A 21442-nucleotide genomic window follows, 5' to 3' on the forward strand; every position below is an offset into this window, starting at 1 on the left:
GCAAGCTGGGCCGACGATGGCTGAAATGCCAGAAACCGGTCCCCGGAAGCTTGTATCCTTTCTGGTGAAGAATTGGCTTGGTAGTTTGGTCTGCCCTGTTCCCATGATGCACTGGGCCAGGGACAGACTGATTTGCATATAGCCATGTTCTGAGCTGGGATGGGGCAGTGAGTTAAATAACGGTGATGGATCAAGCCCTGATCTTTGGACTGGGTAAGAGTGGTCTGCTTAATTCAGACACTCTGTTCATCACCACCCCCTTTTCTGAATCGTTTTTGGCCACTATAGGTGTGGCAGGGTATACTCAGACATGAGTCCCTTACTCACTGCTCCATCAGGATTCAAGCAAGCTGGGCCGACGACGGCTGAAATGCCAGAAACCGGTCCCCGGAAGCTTGTATCCTTTCTGGTGAAGAATTGGCTTGGTAGTTTGGTCTGCCCTGTTCCCATGATGCACTGGGCCAGGGACAGACTGATTTGCATATAGCCATGTTCTGAGCTGGGATGGGGCAGTGAGTTAAATAACGGTGATGGATCAAGCCCTGATCTTTGGACTGGGTAAGAGTGGTCTGCTTAATTCAGACACTCTGTTCATCACCACCCCCTTTTCTGAATCGTTTTTGGCCACTATAGGTGTGGCAGGGTATACTCAGACATGAGTCCCTTACTCACTGCTCCATCAGGATTCAAGCAAGCTGGGCCGACGACGGCTGAAATGCCAGAAACCGGTCCCCGGAAGCTTGTATCCTTTCTGGTGAAGAATTGGCTTGGTAGTTTGGTCTGCCCTGTTCCCATGATGCACTGGGCCAGGGACAGACTGATTTGCATATAGCCATGTTCTGAGCTGGGATGGGGCAGTGAGTTAAATAACGGTGATGGATCAAGCCCTGATCTTTGGACTGGGTAAGAGTGGTCTGCTTAATTCAGACACTCTGTTCATCACCACCCCCTTTTCTGAATCATGAAATAAAAAGCAAGCAAATGAAATTGTAGAGATAGCTAACCTATGGTAAGTGACATGCTGACTTAAAGCCACTGTAAATATTGGTATTGTCCACAATAGTCTTAACAACAGACATCTAAAAGCTGTCTGTAGAAGAGATCTACAATTCATAAAGGCTACTAATCAGAAAGGCAGTTTGCTGTGGGTGAGAGTTACATGTCTTGGTAGTTGTAACTAAAAAGCTGTTGTCACTAAAGGAAGTAGACCTGTTTTGGGGACTCTAAGAAGCACTGGTTGTGCTGAGCAGATTGATCACATTGGGTCTGCATCACCTGAGCCTGCCAGCAATAACATCTAGAGAAGACTGATATGTTCCCTAATAAACACTGATTTTTAAAAGAACTCTGCCACACCGAGGAAGCAAGTGAAGAGAACTCAGAATAGGAGTAATGTGATAATGGCATATGAGCAATGGTGCAGAAACTTTCTCTTTAAGCTTCTCTAGATGTTTGGCAGGTGCTGCATCCTTTACAGATGAATGTTAGTAGCCTGGATGGACTGTAGCCAGGGACTTGGAAATTCAACAAGGTCATCTATATGGAGATGAAGCTGAGAGAACTGTTGTGGACACACACAGCTTGCTTATTGTTAAGCATAATTCGACTATCTTGGGTGACCAGAACAACTCTGCAGTGTCCTTGTAACCTCACACTTTGATAATATCAACCGTAGCCAACTCTACACAACTCCCAAGCACACAAATCCATCCACATTCGATCTACTGATTGCAAAAAAAGGGAACCATACAAATAGACTCCATAATACCAGTAGATTGGTCTGACCACAATGTTATTCACTTCCACGAACATTGCCTTGTGAGGACAGCCAAAAAGACCTATACACTGGGTCAGGAATCTCAAGAACGTTGAGAAAGCCATTCACTACTTGCATGCTGCCTATGCATTACACAAGATCAACCACAACTCATGGGATGAAAGATCTGATAAACCATTACTCAGAGACAAGATGGTGCCAAATACCGTTAAAAGACAACATTGAAAAATGTATCCTGATTGTTATCAAAAGAACTCAATCAAGAAAGGAAAACTCTCAGGGCCATGGAACTGCTTTGGTGCTAAAACACTTTAAAACACCAAGACATTACTACAGCAGAAAAGTACATAAATTCAAGAAAATCTTTTTTTAAGCCCAATCTACATTCATGGAAACAGATATCAAACTAGCAAAGAAGCAACTGCAATTACTTTTTGTAATCATTAAACAATCCACAAATGCAGATGCCGGGAAACTTGTCAGACTACTCCAAAGAAAAATTTGAGGAATTCTTCTGCTCATTAAAAAAGTTTAAAAGAGTGAGCTCTCCTGAGTCTTCCCACTAAAGGATCTTAATAATTGAACCTTAAAACACAAATCAAAAACCTTCTGCTCCACTTCTCACATAGTTATAGAACCTGACATGATCAACACCATTGCTAAGAGGAGACCGACCTCTCACTACTCCTGAGCCCATCCCATCTGCTCTAGGGGATCAGTCAATATGTGCTACCCGTACTAGCTGAACTTATAAATACCTCCATAGTGACTGGTTTAGTGTTGAACGATTGTCTCTCATATATATATATATATATATATATATATATATATATATATATATATATATATATATATATATATATATATATATATATATATATATATATATATATATATGTATGTATGTATATATATATATATATATATATATATATATATATATATATATATATATATTCACTGAAAAAACCATAGGTTTCACACCAGTTATAGTTAACTGACATTTTACTGACATAAAACCATTGAAATTCCCACGTTATAGTTAGTTAGACTCACTATAACTTGCGCGCCTGCAATGCACTGCTGATGACCTCACATATTACATCACTCATGCCATGGTCAGTGACATCACTCATGACATCACTGATGACACCATCCAGTGAATGTGTGTCTTTCTGAAAAATAAATATGTTTTATATATGTATATGTAAAGGTCGATGGACGAATAAATGTTTAAATAAGTGTATAAATGGATGTTTATTTTTAATAAAATATTGATTGGTTAACTGGCTTATAAAGTGTATCTTAGTGAATACATATGTTAGCGAGTAATTTTTAAATATTTAAATATATGTATCAGTGTTTCACTTTGTGTATAAGTGGCTGCATGGATTGGTGACTGACTCACTGTTTGTATGTGTTTTGAAACCAGCATATGTATGACTGTATGGGTGGATGAGTGTGTATATATGTGTGTTAGTGAGTGAATGCCTGCCTCACTAGTGTCTTTATGAGTAACTACATATGTTTTAATCTAGTATATGTGAGTATTGATGTATATAAGTGAGTATATGTGAGAGTGAGAGATTGAAAGAGTTCTTATCTAAATAAGTATGTGTTTCTATAAGTGGTTGTTTAAGAGAGTATTTATGTGTAAGTTTCCTTAGAAGTAATGTGCTAGTGTGTGTATAGCTGTATATGCAAATAAATGGATGTTCAATAGTTTATTTGCATGTGTAAGTATGTGTGTGAGTAACTTTTGGATGACTGTCGGTGTGTAACAGGATGTATATGTGTATCACTACATATGATGAGTGAGTATATGTATGAGTGACTATATAGAACTGTTGCTGAATGAGTGGCTGTGTATATAGATGGTGGAATTACTGAATTGGTTGTTGTAACTGGTATGGGTATCTCCATTTTTTTGAAAATGTTAGTTTCTATTTTTGAATATGTGTTTCAAGGGTTACATTACACTGAAAGGAGGTCTGTCAGTCTGTCACAAGGATGGTGTCATCGGTGATGTCATGAGTGATGTCACTGACCATGTCATTAGTGATGTAATATGTGACGTCATCAGCAGTGCATTGCAGGCGCGCAAGTTATAGTGAGTCTAACTAACTATAACGTGGGAATTTCAATGGTTTTATGTCAGTAAAATGTCCAGCTAACTATAACTGGTGTGAAACCTATGGTTTTTTCAGTGAATTTAATAGGTTTTTTAAATGCTAATTCCTAACTATAACTGGTGTGAAACCTATGGTTTTTTCAGTGAATTTCATAGGTTTTTTTAAATGCTAATTCCTTACTATAACTAGTGTGAAACCTTTGGTTTTTTTCAGTGAATTTCAAAGGTTTTTTAATAGCACATTTCTATAGCTATGAAATGTAGTTTTTTATAATGAATCCTATAATGTATATTTATGTAATACTATTTTTTTATGTATATTGTTCATGTTTTTATTTATTTTTTATTTTTTGCCCTGGAGCGCTCCCGGTGCGCGTCCCGGTGAGCGCACCGGAAAGCGCAGTCTTGCCGCGCGCCCCAGGGCGCGTACCGGTGAGCGTCCCGTTAGCGCTTTTGCCACGAACGAAAACATCATCGTGACGTATCGCGTAGCCGCGTCCGCGTGATACGCACGGCGTAAACGCACCCGGAAGCACTCGAGCGCATATGATCGCGCAACGTAAGCATCCAACGCGCTTACTCGACACGCCGCTGGGCATAGCGTAAACGCGTCGGGTCATGTGATCTAAAAATAACACTTTTTATTGGTGCAGGACAGTTTTGGTTTCCAAATGATGAAAGCCCTGGTCATGTGACCTGAAATTAACACTTTTCATTGGTTCAGGACAGTTTTTTCCCTAATGATGAAAGCCCCCACCTTTTTTCCTCATTCTCACTTTGTACTTTGAGTGAAGAAGACCTGTTGAAAGACCTCTCTGTACTTTTTTGGACTGAAAAATGGCTTCAGTAGCAGCAGCAGCAGGAACATCTCAGCCACCACCACCAAGAGGACCACCACAGCACCACAGTGGTGGAGATGAAGAAGAGGAGGAGGAGGAGGAGGAGGAGGGGGGGCGGAGGACATTCCTGCCAGAAGACAATACCCCATATAGGCCAAAACAGCACATTGTATGGGGGATTTTTTCCATCCCAAGTGGCCTCAAAAAGGTGAATGCGCCAAAGGTGACTTGTCTAATCTGTAAAATTGAACTTTCAAGGGGGAACCCTAACAAGAAATACTCATTTGGCAATAACACCATGATTCGCCACATGCAGCGCAGGCATCCCAACAACTATGCTACGGCAGAGGTCCGAGAACTGGCCACAAACCTCCCCAATCTTCACCCAGCACCTCCAAAAGAAAGCAACCGACTCCATCGGGACCAGAGGCAAGGGAGATGGTCCCAAACATACAACCCCAGTTTGGCCAATACAAGATCACTTGTATATTTTGTGGTAAGACCATCTTCGACGCCTCCATTCCTTCCTGTTGTTTCCTGAGTCCACGTTGGATGTCCCCTGGTTTCTGATGTGGATGGTGGGATGTCTCATGGAGGCCTATATATATATATATATATATACTTGAAGATGAAGGATCACAAGAAAACAACAGCCAGCCAGGGCAAAAATCTGGATCCAAAAGGATACAATGAGTCACAAAGAAATAAAATATCCAAGAAAGAAGTGACTCAAACAGATAGATTCACCAAAGAACAAAAATATATTTCCACTACAACGTTTCAGCTTCCGCCTTCCTCAGGTAGGTTCAAGATGGTAAGCTCAGTGGCTGCAGAGATGACACAGCTGAATTTTCAAAAAGCATCATGAGTAAAGATTCCATTTGGAATGTGGAATCAATGAAGTCCTGAGAGTTCTTGAGATATGCAGTAATCAGGTTGTAATGTCAGTAATGTTCAGTCCATCTGGATGCAATGATTTTAAATGGTACATCCAGAAGTTTTCCCTGGAGTCCAGTAGTTCTTTCTTTGAGACATGTTCCACGGGGAAAATCTTCAAATCTGATAGTGAATGATCCACAAGGTTAAAATGATTGGCTACAGGCTGGTCAATTTTCTTATTAATTATTACTGATTTGTGGTTCCTGAATCGTGTGCAGCACTTGCCATGGCGATGTTGGTGGTCATTCTTTTTCCGCGGCCGCGGAGGGTTCTTCTGATTCTCTGGACTCAGTCCCTTGCCTTGCGTTGTTTTCACAGCTGTTGGTTCCTGCGGTGGCGGCTGTCTTGCATGTTCGGGAATCGCTTCCCCCTCATGTGTGGGCCAGCTGTGTTTCGGGTCCTTCCCGTGTCACGGTAAGGGAGGAAGTTGTGGACCTTCATGGTCTTTTTATGCTGGGGTCGGATCTTGGGGTTATTCTTTGACGCCTCCATTCCTTCCTGTTGTTTCCTGAGTCCACGTTGGATTTCCCCTGGTTTCTGATGTGGATGGTGGGATGTCTCATGGAGGCCTATGTCCGATGGTAGCTCTGCCTTGGTTGGATTGATGTTTTGGTTCCGTCACATGCCAGTTGGTGTCCTTGGAGGTGTTCCTGCCTCTGCTCATTCATTGGGCTTCTGTATTCCTTCGGTTTGCTGGATGGTTCTCTCCATGCCCCTGTCCTTTTGACCTCTCGTATTGGTTTGCCTTTTGGCCTGTGTTCCTCCCCTCCTGTATTTGCTGCGGTTCTACCACCTCTGGTTGGTCTTTTTCATGGGGGGATTGTGTTCTATCTTATCTGGTTGTTTGGTTGAATCTGCTTTTTTTCTCTGAGGCAATGCTCCATGTCTGTGAGGGTTGCCTGGTCCTCGTGGGTCATGGTTTCTCTTGCTTCCTGATTCCTCCGCTGGATCGGATGTACATTGGGGCTCACTTGGGACGCTGTTGGGTTTGGTGTTCGGGCATCATACACTGACTTTGCCTTTGGTGTCTGTTTTCGGTCCCTGGTGTTGAGGACTTGCCCTCCAGTGTGACTTTGGTTGGGGGTCCGGGTATTCTGTCCGCCTGCTTGCTGGTGAAAGTGCCTTGGGCTCCTCTCCCTTTGTCTCGTATGATGAGTTCTCTTGTTTTTCTCTTCAACGCCCCTATGGTCTGGATTTAGATCTGTGGGTTCCTGTGCCTGCCTGGTGAGGGTGGTTCTGTGTTGGTGGCTGGATGTCAGTCATCTGTTCCGATGTCGTCCGTTTCTGTTTGTTCCCTCTCGGACGGTCACTGCGCGTGTCTGTCTGTGCCCTTGGGGGGCTTTTCTGGATGACTGTTTGTTGCGGACTGGTGGTCGGTGGCTCTGCTTTCCTGTTGTCCATTGCAGGGGGCTGGAGGCTGTTCAGTTGAGCCGCTGGATGTTTATCAGCCTTGCTGGAGGTTCGCCGTGTTGGTGTCTGGGTGGACTCTCATGTTGTCATGTTCTGCTTCTCTCCGTAGGGAGGGTTATGTTGTTCGTTCCCTCAGTTTCCTCTGTCGACTCCATTGTTCCTGGCCGGGGTCATGGTTGGCCTCACTGTCTGCGGTTTCTCTCCTGTACTGGGGGAGTGTGTTGACGGGCTGTCTGTGTGGGATCTTCCCTCCGTGGGGTCTTTTTATCTGCTACAGATGATATTCCTGCCGTTGTTGTGGTGTTTTGAATTTAGGATGGTGGACTTGTTTGCTGCTTCGGTCCTTGGCACGTTCCGTTGTTTCTCCTCTTTTATGCCTTTTCCGTGGGCTTGGAGGTGGATACGATGTCCTTCCAGTGGCCGAGGGGCCTGTTGTCCGCCTTCCTCTGGTTCCCCTACTTCCGGCACTTGTGCTGGGGTTTGGGTGTGTTGGGGCTTTGGTGTCTCTGGTGGTTCCGGGTTGGCTTCGCCCCCTTGGTTTCCTCTGTTGTTGTGGCGGCGTTGCGCCCGGGTTGGGCGTTGCCATTCCTTTCATTTCCAATTGTTGGACCCTCCGGTTCATCTTCCGTTGTTCCGGGATGTGTTCCTTCTGGGTTCGCTCTTGTGCAGTGTTCCCTGTTCCTGAATGATTGTTCATTTGGAGTTGCGGGCCTTGTTCCGCTGTGGGGGCGCCCCTCTGCTTTGTTGTCTTTCGCTACGCTTTGGGTCTCCTTTGATATTAGGGTCTGCACTATGATTTGGCTCCTGGTCGGGTCCTGGATATTTTTTGGGGGGGTCGGTGTTGGTTAGGCTTGACCGTTTCTACCCTCCATGTTTGAGGGGGGGCTACCTTTGGAGCTTTTTTCTTGGTCTCACCTTTTGTGTCTGTGGGGCCTTTTGGAGGCTCGTCTTTCGTGTCTCCGGCCCTTCTACCCCCTTGTCCTGGGTTTTCTCCTACCTGTGGGACCTCTCGTTGGTGTTGGTGCATTACACGGGGTTCCATTGGTCAGTTGGAGTATGGGGACTTGCTGTTTTTGATGTTTGGAAGGTTTTGGCTTCCTTCTTTTGTGCCTGCTTGTGCTCTTCTTAGTATGTTGGCAGGGGTGTTGCTTCCTGTTGACTCCTTTGCACATTTTTGGTTGTGTAGCATGCCTTGATGAATTCTTGGTCTCGCACGGTTGCTTTTTCTGTGGTGGTCTCTTGTTTGTCATTTTAGCTGCTCCATAGGGGTCTGTTGCCATCTCTTCCGCTCTCACCCGGTGGATTTGGGTGGCTCTCCTTTTGGTGCCTGTTTCCGTCGGTAGTTCCCTCTCGTTCGTTTCTGGGCATTCTTCTGGTTTGTTGCGGTTTCTTGGTCCGCCTTTCTGGTTGTTTCCATGGGTGTTTGGCTGGTTGACCACTTGGTCTTCCCCTCATGCCTTCTTTTCTCGTTACCGGCTTGAGGTTGGTGCTTCTGTTGCCATTGCCTCTTTGGTTCTGTGCTCAGTGGTTTCTTGAGGTGTATCTCTCTCCTTTGTTGTCGCTGACGTTTTTTGTTGTGCTGCCTTCCATGTGTGGGCTGTATTTCCTATCCATGAAGCTGATATTGCTTTGATATTTGCTCATTAGTAATTACTGTGGCGAGGAAGAAGGACAAGGAGTGAATGCCCCGGTTACTTACCGGTAATCTTCATTACTCCGAGTCCTAGTCTTCCTCGCCACAGTATAGTTTCCCTTCCCTCTCGGCCCTTTGTTGTGGCTTCATGTATATGGCTTTGGTTTACGGGTCGTGGTGTGGGTCTTGTATCCTTTCATGTGATTGCTGGTTGCCACTGGGGGCCATATTGGAGGGATAGGGAGACTAGTAAATTAACTTTTGCTTGGAGTTTCTGTGGGAGCAGGATGCTCATTAGTAATTACTGTGGCGAGGAAGACTAGGACTCGGAGTAATGAAGATTACTGGTAAGTAACTGGGGCATTATCTGTCAGAGTAGGTGAAGAACATATGTGGCGAGGAAGACTAGGACTCGGAGTAATGAAGATTACTGGTAAGTAACTGGGGCATTATCTGTCAGAGTAGGTGAAGAACATACGAGTTGGGGTGTGTGTACGTATTCTACTACACAGTTCTCCCTGCTTATATTTTCCTTTTTAATTTCTTTTCTTTTCTTTATTTTATCTTTGCAACCAGTAATATTACTGTTTGCTTTGTTGAGAATTTATTTCGAGTGGTAACAATTTGCTTTTTATTTAATATTTGTACGATTGCGATTAAGTCATACACCTGAATTTATTGAATGTATATGTGTTAAAATATTATCATTTACAATGTTTCTACGATGTGGATACACTGTGCTTCCTTGAATACAGAACTCTTATATGTGCAGGCAGGCAACGCTGTTGCCATGACAATTTGCTCGAGTAGAGGATTTAAGGTTTTTGTGTTAATGGCACTCGTTATGTGAACAAGGCGGCAAGACAGCCGAAACGCGTCATGGTTTTTCTAATTAAATAAATCTTTTTGTGTTCTACACCCACGGAGTCAGAGCCTGTTTCTGGAGGAGGGCGAAGCCAGATTGGACACACACCGAGTTCACAAATGTTCAAAACATGAAAACCACAAGCCGTGTGATCATTGGAGGTCAAATTTGAATGAGCTGCAGCGAAGACGCCCAGCGCATTTCGGGGAACACACTTCCCCCTGCTTAAGGGACAGAAGATTCTCCGGCACCACAGATTAAGATCTACTTAACAGTGCAAATAAGTGACAATAGAAAAAGGACAATGTGAATGGTGTTGTAAACGGAATTCCACAAGCGAATACCCTGTTTCAGGAAATCAAAACTAATGTACCACATGTATTCACTCTCTGTATTCACCCTCTGAGAACTCATTCTCATCTAGGTTTTCCTAAAAAAAAGAATTGGTGAAATTCCGTCCACAACCATGCGGAGCAACATATAGATTAACAGGTTTTGTTTTATGAGATTTTCTTTTCAAGCTTTAATATATACTGAAAGCATCATATTCTTGGTTTCACAAAAAAATATATCAATGTGATATGAGACCGATGAACTGTACAGCTTTTGTATTATGATGTAGAATGCCAGCACGTGGTGGGCGAGGGTGCATATGTGCATGTATGATGGTATGGAAGTTAAACAGGCCCATGCATGCCTTCGACCAGTACGCTTGCATGACCATTTCCAAAATGGCTTACATGTAGCATGCAGACGTAACTGTAGATCTGGAGTGGAATATGTGTGGTACATTTATCAATGTCCCCTTGGCGCAACATTCAGGAATGGCACTTTGAGCCAAGAGGAAGCATTAACATTGCACCTGGCGTAGCAGCTCAGCATAGGCTCAGATCAGCTGTTGCTGTCAAAACCAATCAGTCCAGCTCCGTCTTTTAATGACCCACCCTATCTGCTGCATTCTTCTAGGAGCGGGAGAAGTGGGCTGCAAAGGTCTGGCAAGTGTCTTTTCATTAGGAACCTGGCACTGCAAGCCACTACTTTTTTCAAAGCTTCATGTCAGCAGTATCTTAAACTTCAGTCGTCTAGTCCAGCAAACTGTATTTCATTAGCAACATGCAGATCCAAGATGTTAGCATTGACGGCAGAGCAACCCTTTCTGAAGATATTAATGTGGGTAGTTGGCATTCGCCAATAGATAGATGGTCCTTGAAAAAATGGTTGGGATTTGTGTCCTGGATTTGAGGTTAGTGGCACTTTCAATGCTTATTTGCATGGTCTGAATGCAGGAGTTAATGAATCTCCTTTCCAATAGTGAGCCGTGGCACCTGTTTGCAGTTCTGTGTTGCCTTTAAAGGGACAGCTTCTGCACTGGTTCCGAAGAAAGCTAGCATTGTGAGCCAAAGAGCACAGCCATTTTGTGTCCATTTGAAGTGAAGCTTTGGGAAATACAGCTATCGTATTCGTTATGTGCACAGAGCACACAAGGAAACGTGAGATCTATTTCTAATAATGATGCTTGCAAACTCATTAAAGTCACATTTGAGGCAGGCTAGAACACCCTCTGTTGGGAGCATGAAATTATATACAAAAGAAAAAAGACGGTGTTTCGATACTCTCTTCATTGTGTACAAATCGAGCATATTTTACGAAAGGCATTGGAATCACGGTACACATGCGCATACAATAAGCAAACGAAATCTGAAGCCAAGGCATGCACGACGCCTGTGTGTGCACACGAAACGAGAAAAGAATTTGTGAGTGTAAATTATACTAGAAGCGAAGGCGTCCCAAGTATGCACGGACACATGTACAAAGCGAGCAGCCGTCCAGCGGTATGCAATCTATAAAAGGAACTCACTCTAGGGAGCATGCAGAGCAGGCAGGCGGAGGCAAAGAATAACTACGGTAGCGCAGCAGGGCCAGTCAGCGTTAGCGTTACCTTCGCGCCCGCAGGTCCGGGGAGGCCTGCTGCACCTGGTAAACCTGGCTCCCCCTCCTCGCCCTGAGAAAGAAAAGAATAGAAAAGGCATGCTGACGGTGTAAGGGCAGTGCTCCCAGAAACAGCAGCAATTAAGAAGGACTACTGAACCAAAGGAAAATCTGCCTAAGCAAATATGAAGTGAAAATTACAAGAAAAAACTCAGGGGAGATGTTCTTAATTTACGCAGTGTTTGCGTCACCAAATCAGCGCAATTTTTTTTTTAATTTACTTTCCAGTGCTAAACTTCTTTAGCACTGGAAATAACGTGATAGTAACGCAAAGCAGCCCATAGCACTGCTTTACATTACTTAGCACCAAGGGGGGGGGGGGGGGGGGGGGGGGGGGGTAGGCTTTCCCATACAACTCCCCAAGGATTCTGACCCTAAACTTAATCTACTAAATAAAGTACAAAACAAAAATTCTGGTAACCAGGCAAGGAAAGGGCGCTCAACACTGGTGCAAGGGATACAAGTTGTAAGTCAACATAGGTCTAAAGGGTGCTGCAAAGGGAGAAAAGGGGCGATTACCAGACAACCTTCAGAGACCATACCAAGGTATGATCGTAATTGAATTAAATGGGGGATCCTCCCTGAGCTCCAAAATCATCAACAAGCTAGCAATCTCAAAAGAAACATATCTTTCACATACAGGACAAAATCAAATATTCTGTTATAATTATAAGGTAGAAAATCTCAATCATGTGACCACCGTAATGATCACTAGCAATCAAAGTCCAGGGAGGATCCCCCATTTACTAAACAAAGTAGACGGGGTTTAACCCCTTCGCTGCGGCGGCAATTCCGCAGCAGCGCTAGGGGGGGCGAGCGGCGCTCGCATGCTCGTGACAGAACCGCTCCGTCACGAGCCGCGGTTGCGCTGTGCTCATGACGGAGCGGTTCCGTCATGGCCCTGCCCGCTCAATAGAACGTGCAGCGCAGGCGCGGCGGCAGGGCCATGACGGAAACGCTCCGTCATGAGCACAGCGCAACCGCGGCTCATGACGGAGCGGCTCCGTCATGAGCATGCATGGGGTTAACGTCAGAGAACTGTGCTCCTTTGAAGTAGTTGCAAGGAAGGTCTAATGCTTTCATTTCTCCTTACTTTTCCGACTTTGTACATGTGCTGCACTGTACAGCACACACACAAAGAGGGAAACTAGTTCCTTCCAGTACAAATCCTATGCTACACTCATGGAGACACCCTTGCACCATGGCGCAATGGTGTCTCTGTGGCGCACGGCAGCTGATTTCAGCACCGGGACTTGGGAAAGGAAAAGAAGAGCGTAACACAGGCCGCCACAGCCCCCTCAATGCGGTGGGGGGGGGGGTGAGCTCCAGGGGGCCCCCTCAGCCGAGTAATATAGTCAGATAGGTCTTAAGTCTGGAGGTGGCCCCTCAAAGTACCTCGCAGGGGGGCCCCCTCTAGTTTTGTTACGCCAATGAGGGCAGCATTTGTGGCTGCTGCACCGCGCTGCATGAAAAAAGTGGTGAATAGCTGCCCCTCATGATTTTGATGATGGAGAGGTGGCTTGAGTCGAAGGTAACTGTTGTATAAAATCAACTGCGCCATGTAAGCACAGCTAGCTAAAATGCAAGTGGATATATTCCCGAGCAAATAACACTAAGGTTTAAATGGGTAGATTATTTATACATAGTAAATGGGGCTATAACGTTTTCAAAAATATATCCAGTATTCATCTCAAGAGAGTTATGCACCTGTCTTGCGCATAAACAAAATATAGCACTACAAAGCTGCAAATGACCTTATTTCAATGTCTTAATTAAAATGTAAATCTTATCTGGAAGGTAAGATTTTTCATATTTAAACAACCACAAGCATCTCTAGATGTAAAATATCTGTGGGTGATTTATTTGAAGATCCAAGTGCTACCGACTCCTCTAAGTGTGTCCCTTGAATAATGACATACATACTTTATTGAATAGCACTTAATTTTGTAAGGTATTAATAAATGTATATGGTATTTATATAGCCCAAAACCTAACTAAAAGGTAGCAAAGTGCTGTACATACAGCTAGATTCATGAAAGGAAATTGCGCTCGCAAAGGGCCAGATTCTGAGAATCTGGCCCTTTGCGAGCGCAATTTTTGCATTTGGGATTCATCATCCCAAAAGCAAAAATCGCTATTTGCATATTTGCGAGGAATTGCATTTAAGGAATCTCTATTACAGATTCCTTAAATGCAATTCATTAACCAATTTTAAATTGCGAATTCGCAATATTTGGCCGCTATTTACCACGAAGTCTGACTTCGTGGTAAATAGCGAAAAAATAGAAAAATGCACTTTAGTGCATTTTTCTCTGTTGCATGTTACACACACACATGTCCTTTGGACATGTGTGTGCGCAACACCTGTGTAAATTTGCATTTCAGGGGTGCTACAGGGTGTCCTTTGGACACCCCTGGCACCCTTGAAATCGCTATCTTATTTGCGATTAGTCCTTATTTGCGATTAGCAATTTGCTAATCGCAAATAAGGAATGTGTAGGAATCGCAATTTATTTAGCGATTCCTACATGAATCACGTTTTGCAAGTCCTTAATAGCGACTCCTTAATAATCGCTATTAAGGACTCGCAAAACGGCTCTTTGATGAATCTAGCTGTATATCCCTACATGTTTGAACTCATTATTATCTCAACAAATTGTATTCTGTGTTTCAGTTTTGATTCCTTCATCTTTCGAGTAAATTAAAATTAGCTTACTTACCAATATGTCACTTTATCTCTAGGGTGAGATTCGCCTATGTATACACTTTTTTTCTGACCTATTCTGAAAAGAAGCATTTTATAACCATAAAGCTTGGTGGTACAGTACAATGTGCCCCCCTTCCAAAATCTATCTTTTCAATTAATTGGATTGTAGCTTTTAGATACCTTTATGAACTGATCAATTTTTAAACTTTCCCTTTACCACCTTATAACACAATATTGTGGTAGAAAAATGCTCATATGTTTTCTTCTGGGTATGTTTCACATGGAATTGAGATTACCTGTGTTTCTATGATATGCTGATCCTAATATAAGGCGAGCTATAGCTGTTACTTAACTTTTCCATTCTGCAACATGACTTGCATAGAGTTAAAATGTTTTTATAAAGCACATGCTTGCTATTATCACAGCCTCTAAGACAGAGCTTTCCAAACTGTGTGTCCCGACACAGTACTGTGTCGCCTGCAAATGGTGGGTGTGTCGCAGGATGACACCAGTATTAAGGGCACTTAGCACATAACTGCTGCTAATTAGGAGGCATTCCTTTGAAAAAGTGTCTCGGAGTCAGCCACAGCAGCGCAGACTCTTAGACACTCTGCTCTATGGGTGCCGGATGATTCACAACAAAGCCCATTAACAAGTAACTGGTCTTTTAAAGACCTGCAAAGTACTCGGTGTGGCTGTGTGTGTGCTGGGGAAGCTGGGGTGAGGTGACAGAGGGTGACAGGCAGAGGATGACATGCAGAGGGAGGGAGACAGAGGGAGAAAGAGGGAAGAAGACAGAGAGAGAGGGAGACAGAGAGAGGTAGACAGAGAGGGAGGGAGACAGAGGGACGGATACGGAGGGACGGAGACAGAGAAGGAGACAGAGGAGGTATGGAGGGAGGGGGCAGATAGAGGGAGACAGACAGAGGGAGACAGAGGGAGGGTGACAGGCAGAGGGAGGGAGACAGAGGGAGGGAGTCCCGGGAAGACAGATGGAGGGAGTCCGGGGTAGACAGAGGGAGGGACAGGGAGACTGAAAGAGGGAGACATATAGAGGGAGACAGAGGGAGGGAGACAGAGGGAGGGAGACAGAGAGGCGGAGACAGAGGAGCGGAGTCAGAGGGACGGAGACAGAGAGAGGGAGACAGAGAGAGGGAGACAGAGGGCAACAGACAGAGGGAGGGAGACAGACAGAGGGAGGAGGGCGACAGAGGGAGGAGGGGGACAGAGGGAGGAGGGCGACAGAGGGAGGAGGGTGACAGAGGGAGGAGAGTGACAGAGGAAAGAGCGCAACAGAGGGAGGAGGGCGACAGAGAGAGGTGGGCGACGGATGGATGGAGACAGATGGAGGGAGACAGATGGCGGGAGGGAGATGAAAGGAGACAGATGGAGAGAGACAGAGGGAGAGAGACAGAGGGAGAGAAAGGGAGGGAGACAGAGGGAGAGAGAGAGAGGGAGGGAGATGGAGAGGTATACAGAGAGAGAGAGAGAGAGAGAGGGAGACAGAGAGGTAGACAGAGAGGGAGACAGACAGAGTGAGTGAGACAGAGGGAGACAGAGGGAGGGAGAGAGAAACAGAGAGAGGGAGGGAGACAGCGAGAGAGGGAGGTAGACAGCAAGAGAGGGAGGTAGACAGCAAGAGAGGGAGGGAGACAGAGACAGACAGAGATAGAGACAGAGACAGACAGAGACGGGGACAGACAGAGACAAATAGAGGCAGAGACAGGGGCAGACAAATAGAGGCAGAGACAGACAGACGGAGAGGGAGACAGAGGGAGAGAGACAGGTACAGACAGAGACGGAGAGGGAGACAGAGGGAGAGAGACAAGGACAGACAGAGACAGAGAGGGATACACAATGAGAGAGACAGGGACAGACAGAGACGGAAAGGGAGACAGAGGGAGAGAGACAGGGAAAGACAGGGACAGACAGACAGATAGAGGCAGAGACTAAGACAGACAGAGAGGCAGAGAAGGAGACGGAGACAGAGGGAGACGGAGAGGGAGACGGAGGGAGACAGAGGGAGACAGAGGAAGGGAGAGGGTGATAGAGGGAGAGAGACAGGGACAGACAGGGACAGACAGACAGACAGATAGAGACAGAGACTGAGACAGACTGAGAGGCAGAGAAAGAGACAGAGGGAGACGGAGAGGGAGACCAAGGGAGAAAGAGGGAGGGAGAGGGTGACAGGAGGAGAAAGAGGGAGGGAGACAGAGAGAGAGGGAGGGAGACATGGAGACAGAGAGCAAGGGAGATAGAGGTAGAGAGGCAGATGGAGACAGTCAGGGGGAGACAGAGGGAAGGAGAGGGAGACAGACAGAGGGAGGGAGACAGACAGAGGGATACAGAGACAGAGGGAGGAAGATAGAGGGGGGAAACAGGGAGACAGACAGAGGGAGACAGACAGAGGCAGACAGACAGAGGGAGAGGGAGGGAGACAGACAGAGGGAGGGAGACAGATGAATGGAGACAGAGGGAGGGAGACAGAGGGATGGAGACAGAGGGAGGGAGACAGAGGGACGGAAACATAGGGAGACAGAGAGAGGGAGACAGAGAGCGACAGACAGAGCGACAGACAGAGAGCGACAGAGAGAGGGAGACAGAGAGAGGGAGACAGAGGAAGGGAGACAGAGAGAGGGAGACAGACAGAGTGAGGAGGGCGACAGAGGGAGCAAGACAGAGTGAGGGAGATGGAGGGAGACAGAGAGAGGGAGACAGTTAGAAAAAGAGTGGGGGAGAGAGAGAGGGAGACAGACAGAGTGAGTGAGAACCTCGACGAATCCCCCTTAGGTGGTTCGGGCTCGCTACACTGCCTTACTGTGTCCCAAAATGATGCATCTCCAAAAAGTGTGTCCCCAACATGAAAAGTTTGGAAAGCTGTGCTCTAAGTGTTGTTGGATATCCCAGGATGTAGAATGTCATCTGCAGGTTCCCGGTTTCCGTACTCTGGCAGTCTCAATAAGGGTGCTGTTGTTGCAATCTTCCCCCCATAACTCGGATAAGCACGTTCTATTGGCACTGTGTTCAGTTATTGTGGATATGCCTATGAACAAACCAACCATGGAGTTAGGTCTTGTAATCTTCTGTAACACATGTTTAAGTGTGTTACATTTATCATGTGCTCCACTGTTGAATGTGTCACTTTGGTGGAACTATTAAGTGGAGAGAGAAGGTCGATCAACCTTCTCCCAACACCGATATAAACGTGTTCACTGATCAGATATATGTTCAGTTTACAGCGGTCAGTCAAGTACTAATATTGTTAGTTGCAATTTATTTTTGTGGCCTCTCCAGGCAGAATGAACCTCTTACTCCATTCAATATTTAGTTGCAAAGGGGTGAGTAGAACAAATCACTCAGATGCATAGTCCATGTGTAAACCCAGCGTTCGGGGGAGCTAGTAACTCTATCTTTGCTTGTCTGTATATTAGCTCGTGTATGAACAACTTGGTGGTTAATCCTGTATTTAACCAAGAGCCAGTGGGTGACTTCTGTGTGGCTCTAGTGTGCTTGTAACTTTCAGCCTGTTGGTGTGGTGTTCTTTGTAGCCTGTCAGCCTAAGGAGACTAATGTAGACATGACATAGAATCAAGGCATGCTAGTATTGGGAATACAATTGGGTTCTTTGTTTCTAGTAGGGAATGGTCTTTTGTAACTTGAACAGGTGGGAATTGTTACAAGTGACTAACACTTTAATTTGGGTTGAGAGGAGAGGTCCCACTCAGAAACAATAAGCAAAGTCTTACTGTTTGAATTTGCGTGTTGTGCCCAAACAAAAGGACTTAGACTCTCAGAAATGCAACTGCAAGGCTCTGGTACCTAATAGCAGAAACTCTGTTTCTGATAATTGTATGTGTGTTGGTATGCAGCCATACCAAAATATGATCATTCGAGGAATTTGAACATTTCCTCCATCCAGTAATAGAAGTAATTGAAGTTTGATAATGGCCTATTGTCATTAGAAAAATAGTGCGAGGGGCTGATTGAAATAATAGAAAATACGAAAAAGGAGTGGGGGGACATATCTCTGGGCAATTCAGAAGACGGTGGAGGGTCGCTATATTACATCTGATATATCAAATGACAAAAATAATGCTTGTACTGCATCATTTACCACTATATTTCTAAGGTATAGAATTATCTTGACAAGATAGTGTTAGGCAACGTAGTGGATGCAATATTTTTGTAGTTGGATGTTGTTGATCTCAATAGACATACAATCATCACCATGACTGGATGATTCAGATGTGGCAACTTGGCTTTGCAGCTAACTAGAATAAGGATAAAACAGAGCCTCACATCAATTCTCACAGGCAATTAAGTATGATGTGGTGGTCTATTATGCCATACGGTAACACAGACCTGTGACTGCAGGAAGTTGCTCACTCAATGCACAAAATTGGTGTCCTTATTTTGGCTTGTGTTGTGCTGGTTGCTCTTGTGAGTTTGTATCCAGAACACATGCCATAGAATATGCTAGGCTGGTTTGTAAATTTCTGCAGCTATGGTTATAATGCTATATACTATTATCCTGTAGAAGATTAGCTTTTTGATGGGACAGTAATTGAATGGGCCCTTTCGGTGCACTGAGGGCTTTTTAAGTAGGGATAATTATTGGCTGACTCCCTGGCTCACGGACCAGTCCATTGAGCAGTGTTGCAATAAGGTGCTTAACTACCCTGGGGGCAATTGAGGTAAACCATTTGTTAAAAATAGTGCAGAGTCGGTTTCTCATACTAGATTTGTAGCTTTAATTTATTTAATGGCTTTAAAAATGTATTGTGACTGGGAGACATATAGAAGGACAGTGACATATTGGGTTTAAAAAATGCACGAAAGGAGCTGGAATATGTATCACTATTGTTCGTTGTGACCTTGTTGACTTTGTTCTGTGGAAAATATATGAAGATGTTCACAATGCTGTTACACTTTAATGCACTGTATTTTCAGAACTACCTTCCCTCTTACAGCCATTTTCCCTTTCGCCCTAAGAATTAAGACATTTATCCTCTCCTTACAGGAGACAGTGGATGCGCCTTTGTGGGCGTGGCTAGCTGTATGGTATTATCAGTGAATTTCCAAATAAGAAAACACCTACTATTAGTCTGTGGATTCGAATCCTAGCTATATCTGTGCCGCAGGTGCGGTCACACCGAGGCTCAGGGTTGTAATGGGCTCACTGCGGCCAAATGATGCCTCGGCCGAAGAAAGACACATCATCCATCATTTCAGCCACAGGTTTCAGAAAAGAAGAGCTGTACAAAAGAAGCATTCTCAAACAGTTATGAGATTTTCCTTACCTTTGGTCCTGGAAGCCCAGGTAAGCCCTGCAAGAATAAACACAGATTTGTGTTTCGCCAATGTAAATCTCAATTTACACATTCCACTGCCCTTCTTTTAATTACCCGCCATTTATTTAAAGTCTGGAGAACAATGTTTGCTCTAGATTCAAAGTGTATCCTGCAAAAAAACTATTTGCCTTTCTTTTGCAGAAAGCATGCTGATTTTTCCATACCACCATCAACTGGCTTTCCCCATGTCTGTATCTCAGTTTCGCCACAAAGCTTCATTTTTAAAGCACCTCGGTCTCACAACAGTCACCCTAAGGGAAAAGGAAACTGCAACTCTGCTTTCTTCATTGTCCTGCTGTTTGTCCCATTACAGTGTTAAAATAACAACATGCACTCACTCCATCTGCCTCTCTCCTGCTCACTCCATCTCTCGCTCCTCTGCTTAGTCTCCCAGGAAAAAGGAAAACAGTCTGGAATTTGGGAACAAGCCTGTCTTTTTTTTATTCCCTCTCCCTGCACTTGAAAATATTTAAGTAATAGTTTGATTATTTTTCTATGGTATACACTGCGATAATAGGCTTATTGTAAAGACCAGACCTTTGGTTTTCTGTTTTATTCGTTAGCGGTGTGACTTGAAGCTCACGTGTGCTTATTTAACCTTCTCGAAATTACTTTTCAGCCATCTGATTCTTCAGTACTCCGAGACCGGCAGTTACGTTTTACCGGGTACTATTCCTGTGTGTTGCGGTTTTTAATTCATAAACACCAAAATAGGGTGAAAAAACCTGCCACTTACTGTTTGTGTGTTTAATATACTCTTTCTAAGGGTATCTTACAAATACCAAACTAAGAATGGTAAAAAGTGATAATTTGAATATGCAATACGGGGTAATTCAGCGAGTGAAAATAACAGGCAATGAACATATTCTGCACATAAATTAATTAATTGATTTACACAACAGGAGCAAATTAATTGCCTCTGTTCCCCCCTTCTACCTGTTCTAGCCTAATGTAACCGGGGATTGAAATGGGGCAAACCTAAATCAATTTCCTTCATTTTTTAAATCAATTCTGAAAAAGGAACCCCCTCCACTGGTATCGCACATTTTTGTAAATGCTGAGGTAAATCAAACTTTTTTCACCTGGTGAAAATGCAAATGTTTTGTGTGCTTCACACATATTTCCTTAAACATATTACACCATGCACAATTTACACATTGCACACAGATGTTTGTGAATGACCCCAAACAAATGTATATTTTTGAAGATGAATTAAGCCACTGCTGATCAAAGAATTAATGGACAAACATGCACACGCCTTTCAGAGCAGTAAAGACCTCGTGGCTATTGCAGAATGCTAAGGAGTTAATGCACTCTATTCCAGTTACATTTTTTAGCACTTAAAGCAAAAAGTATCATTGTACTAGTGATATTTTGGGTTAAATGGGCATCTGTCAAACCTAGGTCCTGATTTAGAGTTTGGTGGATGAGAACTCTGTCCAAGCATGACAGATGCCACGTCTGCCATATTACAAGAGCCATCAGAGATAATGCACTTGTAATAAGGTGGACGGGATATTGCCCCGTTGGCGACTGAGTGACCCGTTTGGAAAACTCTAAATTAGCCCTTTAGTTTTCTGTTCTGGGTATGCCACCTAAGATCCTAGTACATCAGAATATGAAAGGGCTGTTAGCAATACCAAGGCAATTAAAATAAATCATTAGTGCTCATATGCATTTCCTAGTCAACTTATTGTGATTACACTGAGTGCTAGGGTGGTTTGTGATGGTTTGGTGGGTGGTGGCAAAACTATCAAGAGGGACTCATGTCATCGGAACTAGACAAGACGCCTGCTGCAGG

The 21442-nt window shown here is 44.4% G+C and overlaps 1 protein-coding gene across 1 annotated transcript in view; it reads right to left on the minus strand.

The window, feature by feature from the left end:
- COL13A1 (collagen type XIII alpha 1 chain) overlaps nt 1-21442 on the minus strand; it is a 368078-nt gene that overhangs the window by 217861 nt on the left and 128775 nt on the right. The window contains exons 14-15 of the mRNA XM_086922128.1: nt 19591-19617; nt 11534-11596 (exon numbers count right to left, since the gene is read on the minus strand). Coding sequence (XP_086778254.1) covers nt 11534-11596; nt 19591-19617 — 90 coding nt within the window. The remainder of the gene's footprint in view (nt 1-11533; nt 11597-19590; nt 19618-21442) is intronic.

This window comes from Lissotriton vulgaris, chromosome 5 (assembly GCF_964263255.1).
Source record: "Lissotriton vulgaris chromosome 5, aLisVul1.2, whole genome shotgun sequence".
Taxonomy (NCBI): domain Eukaryota; kingdom Metazoa; phylum Chordata; class Amphibia; order Caudata; family Salamandridae; genus Lissotriton; species Lissotriton vulgaris.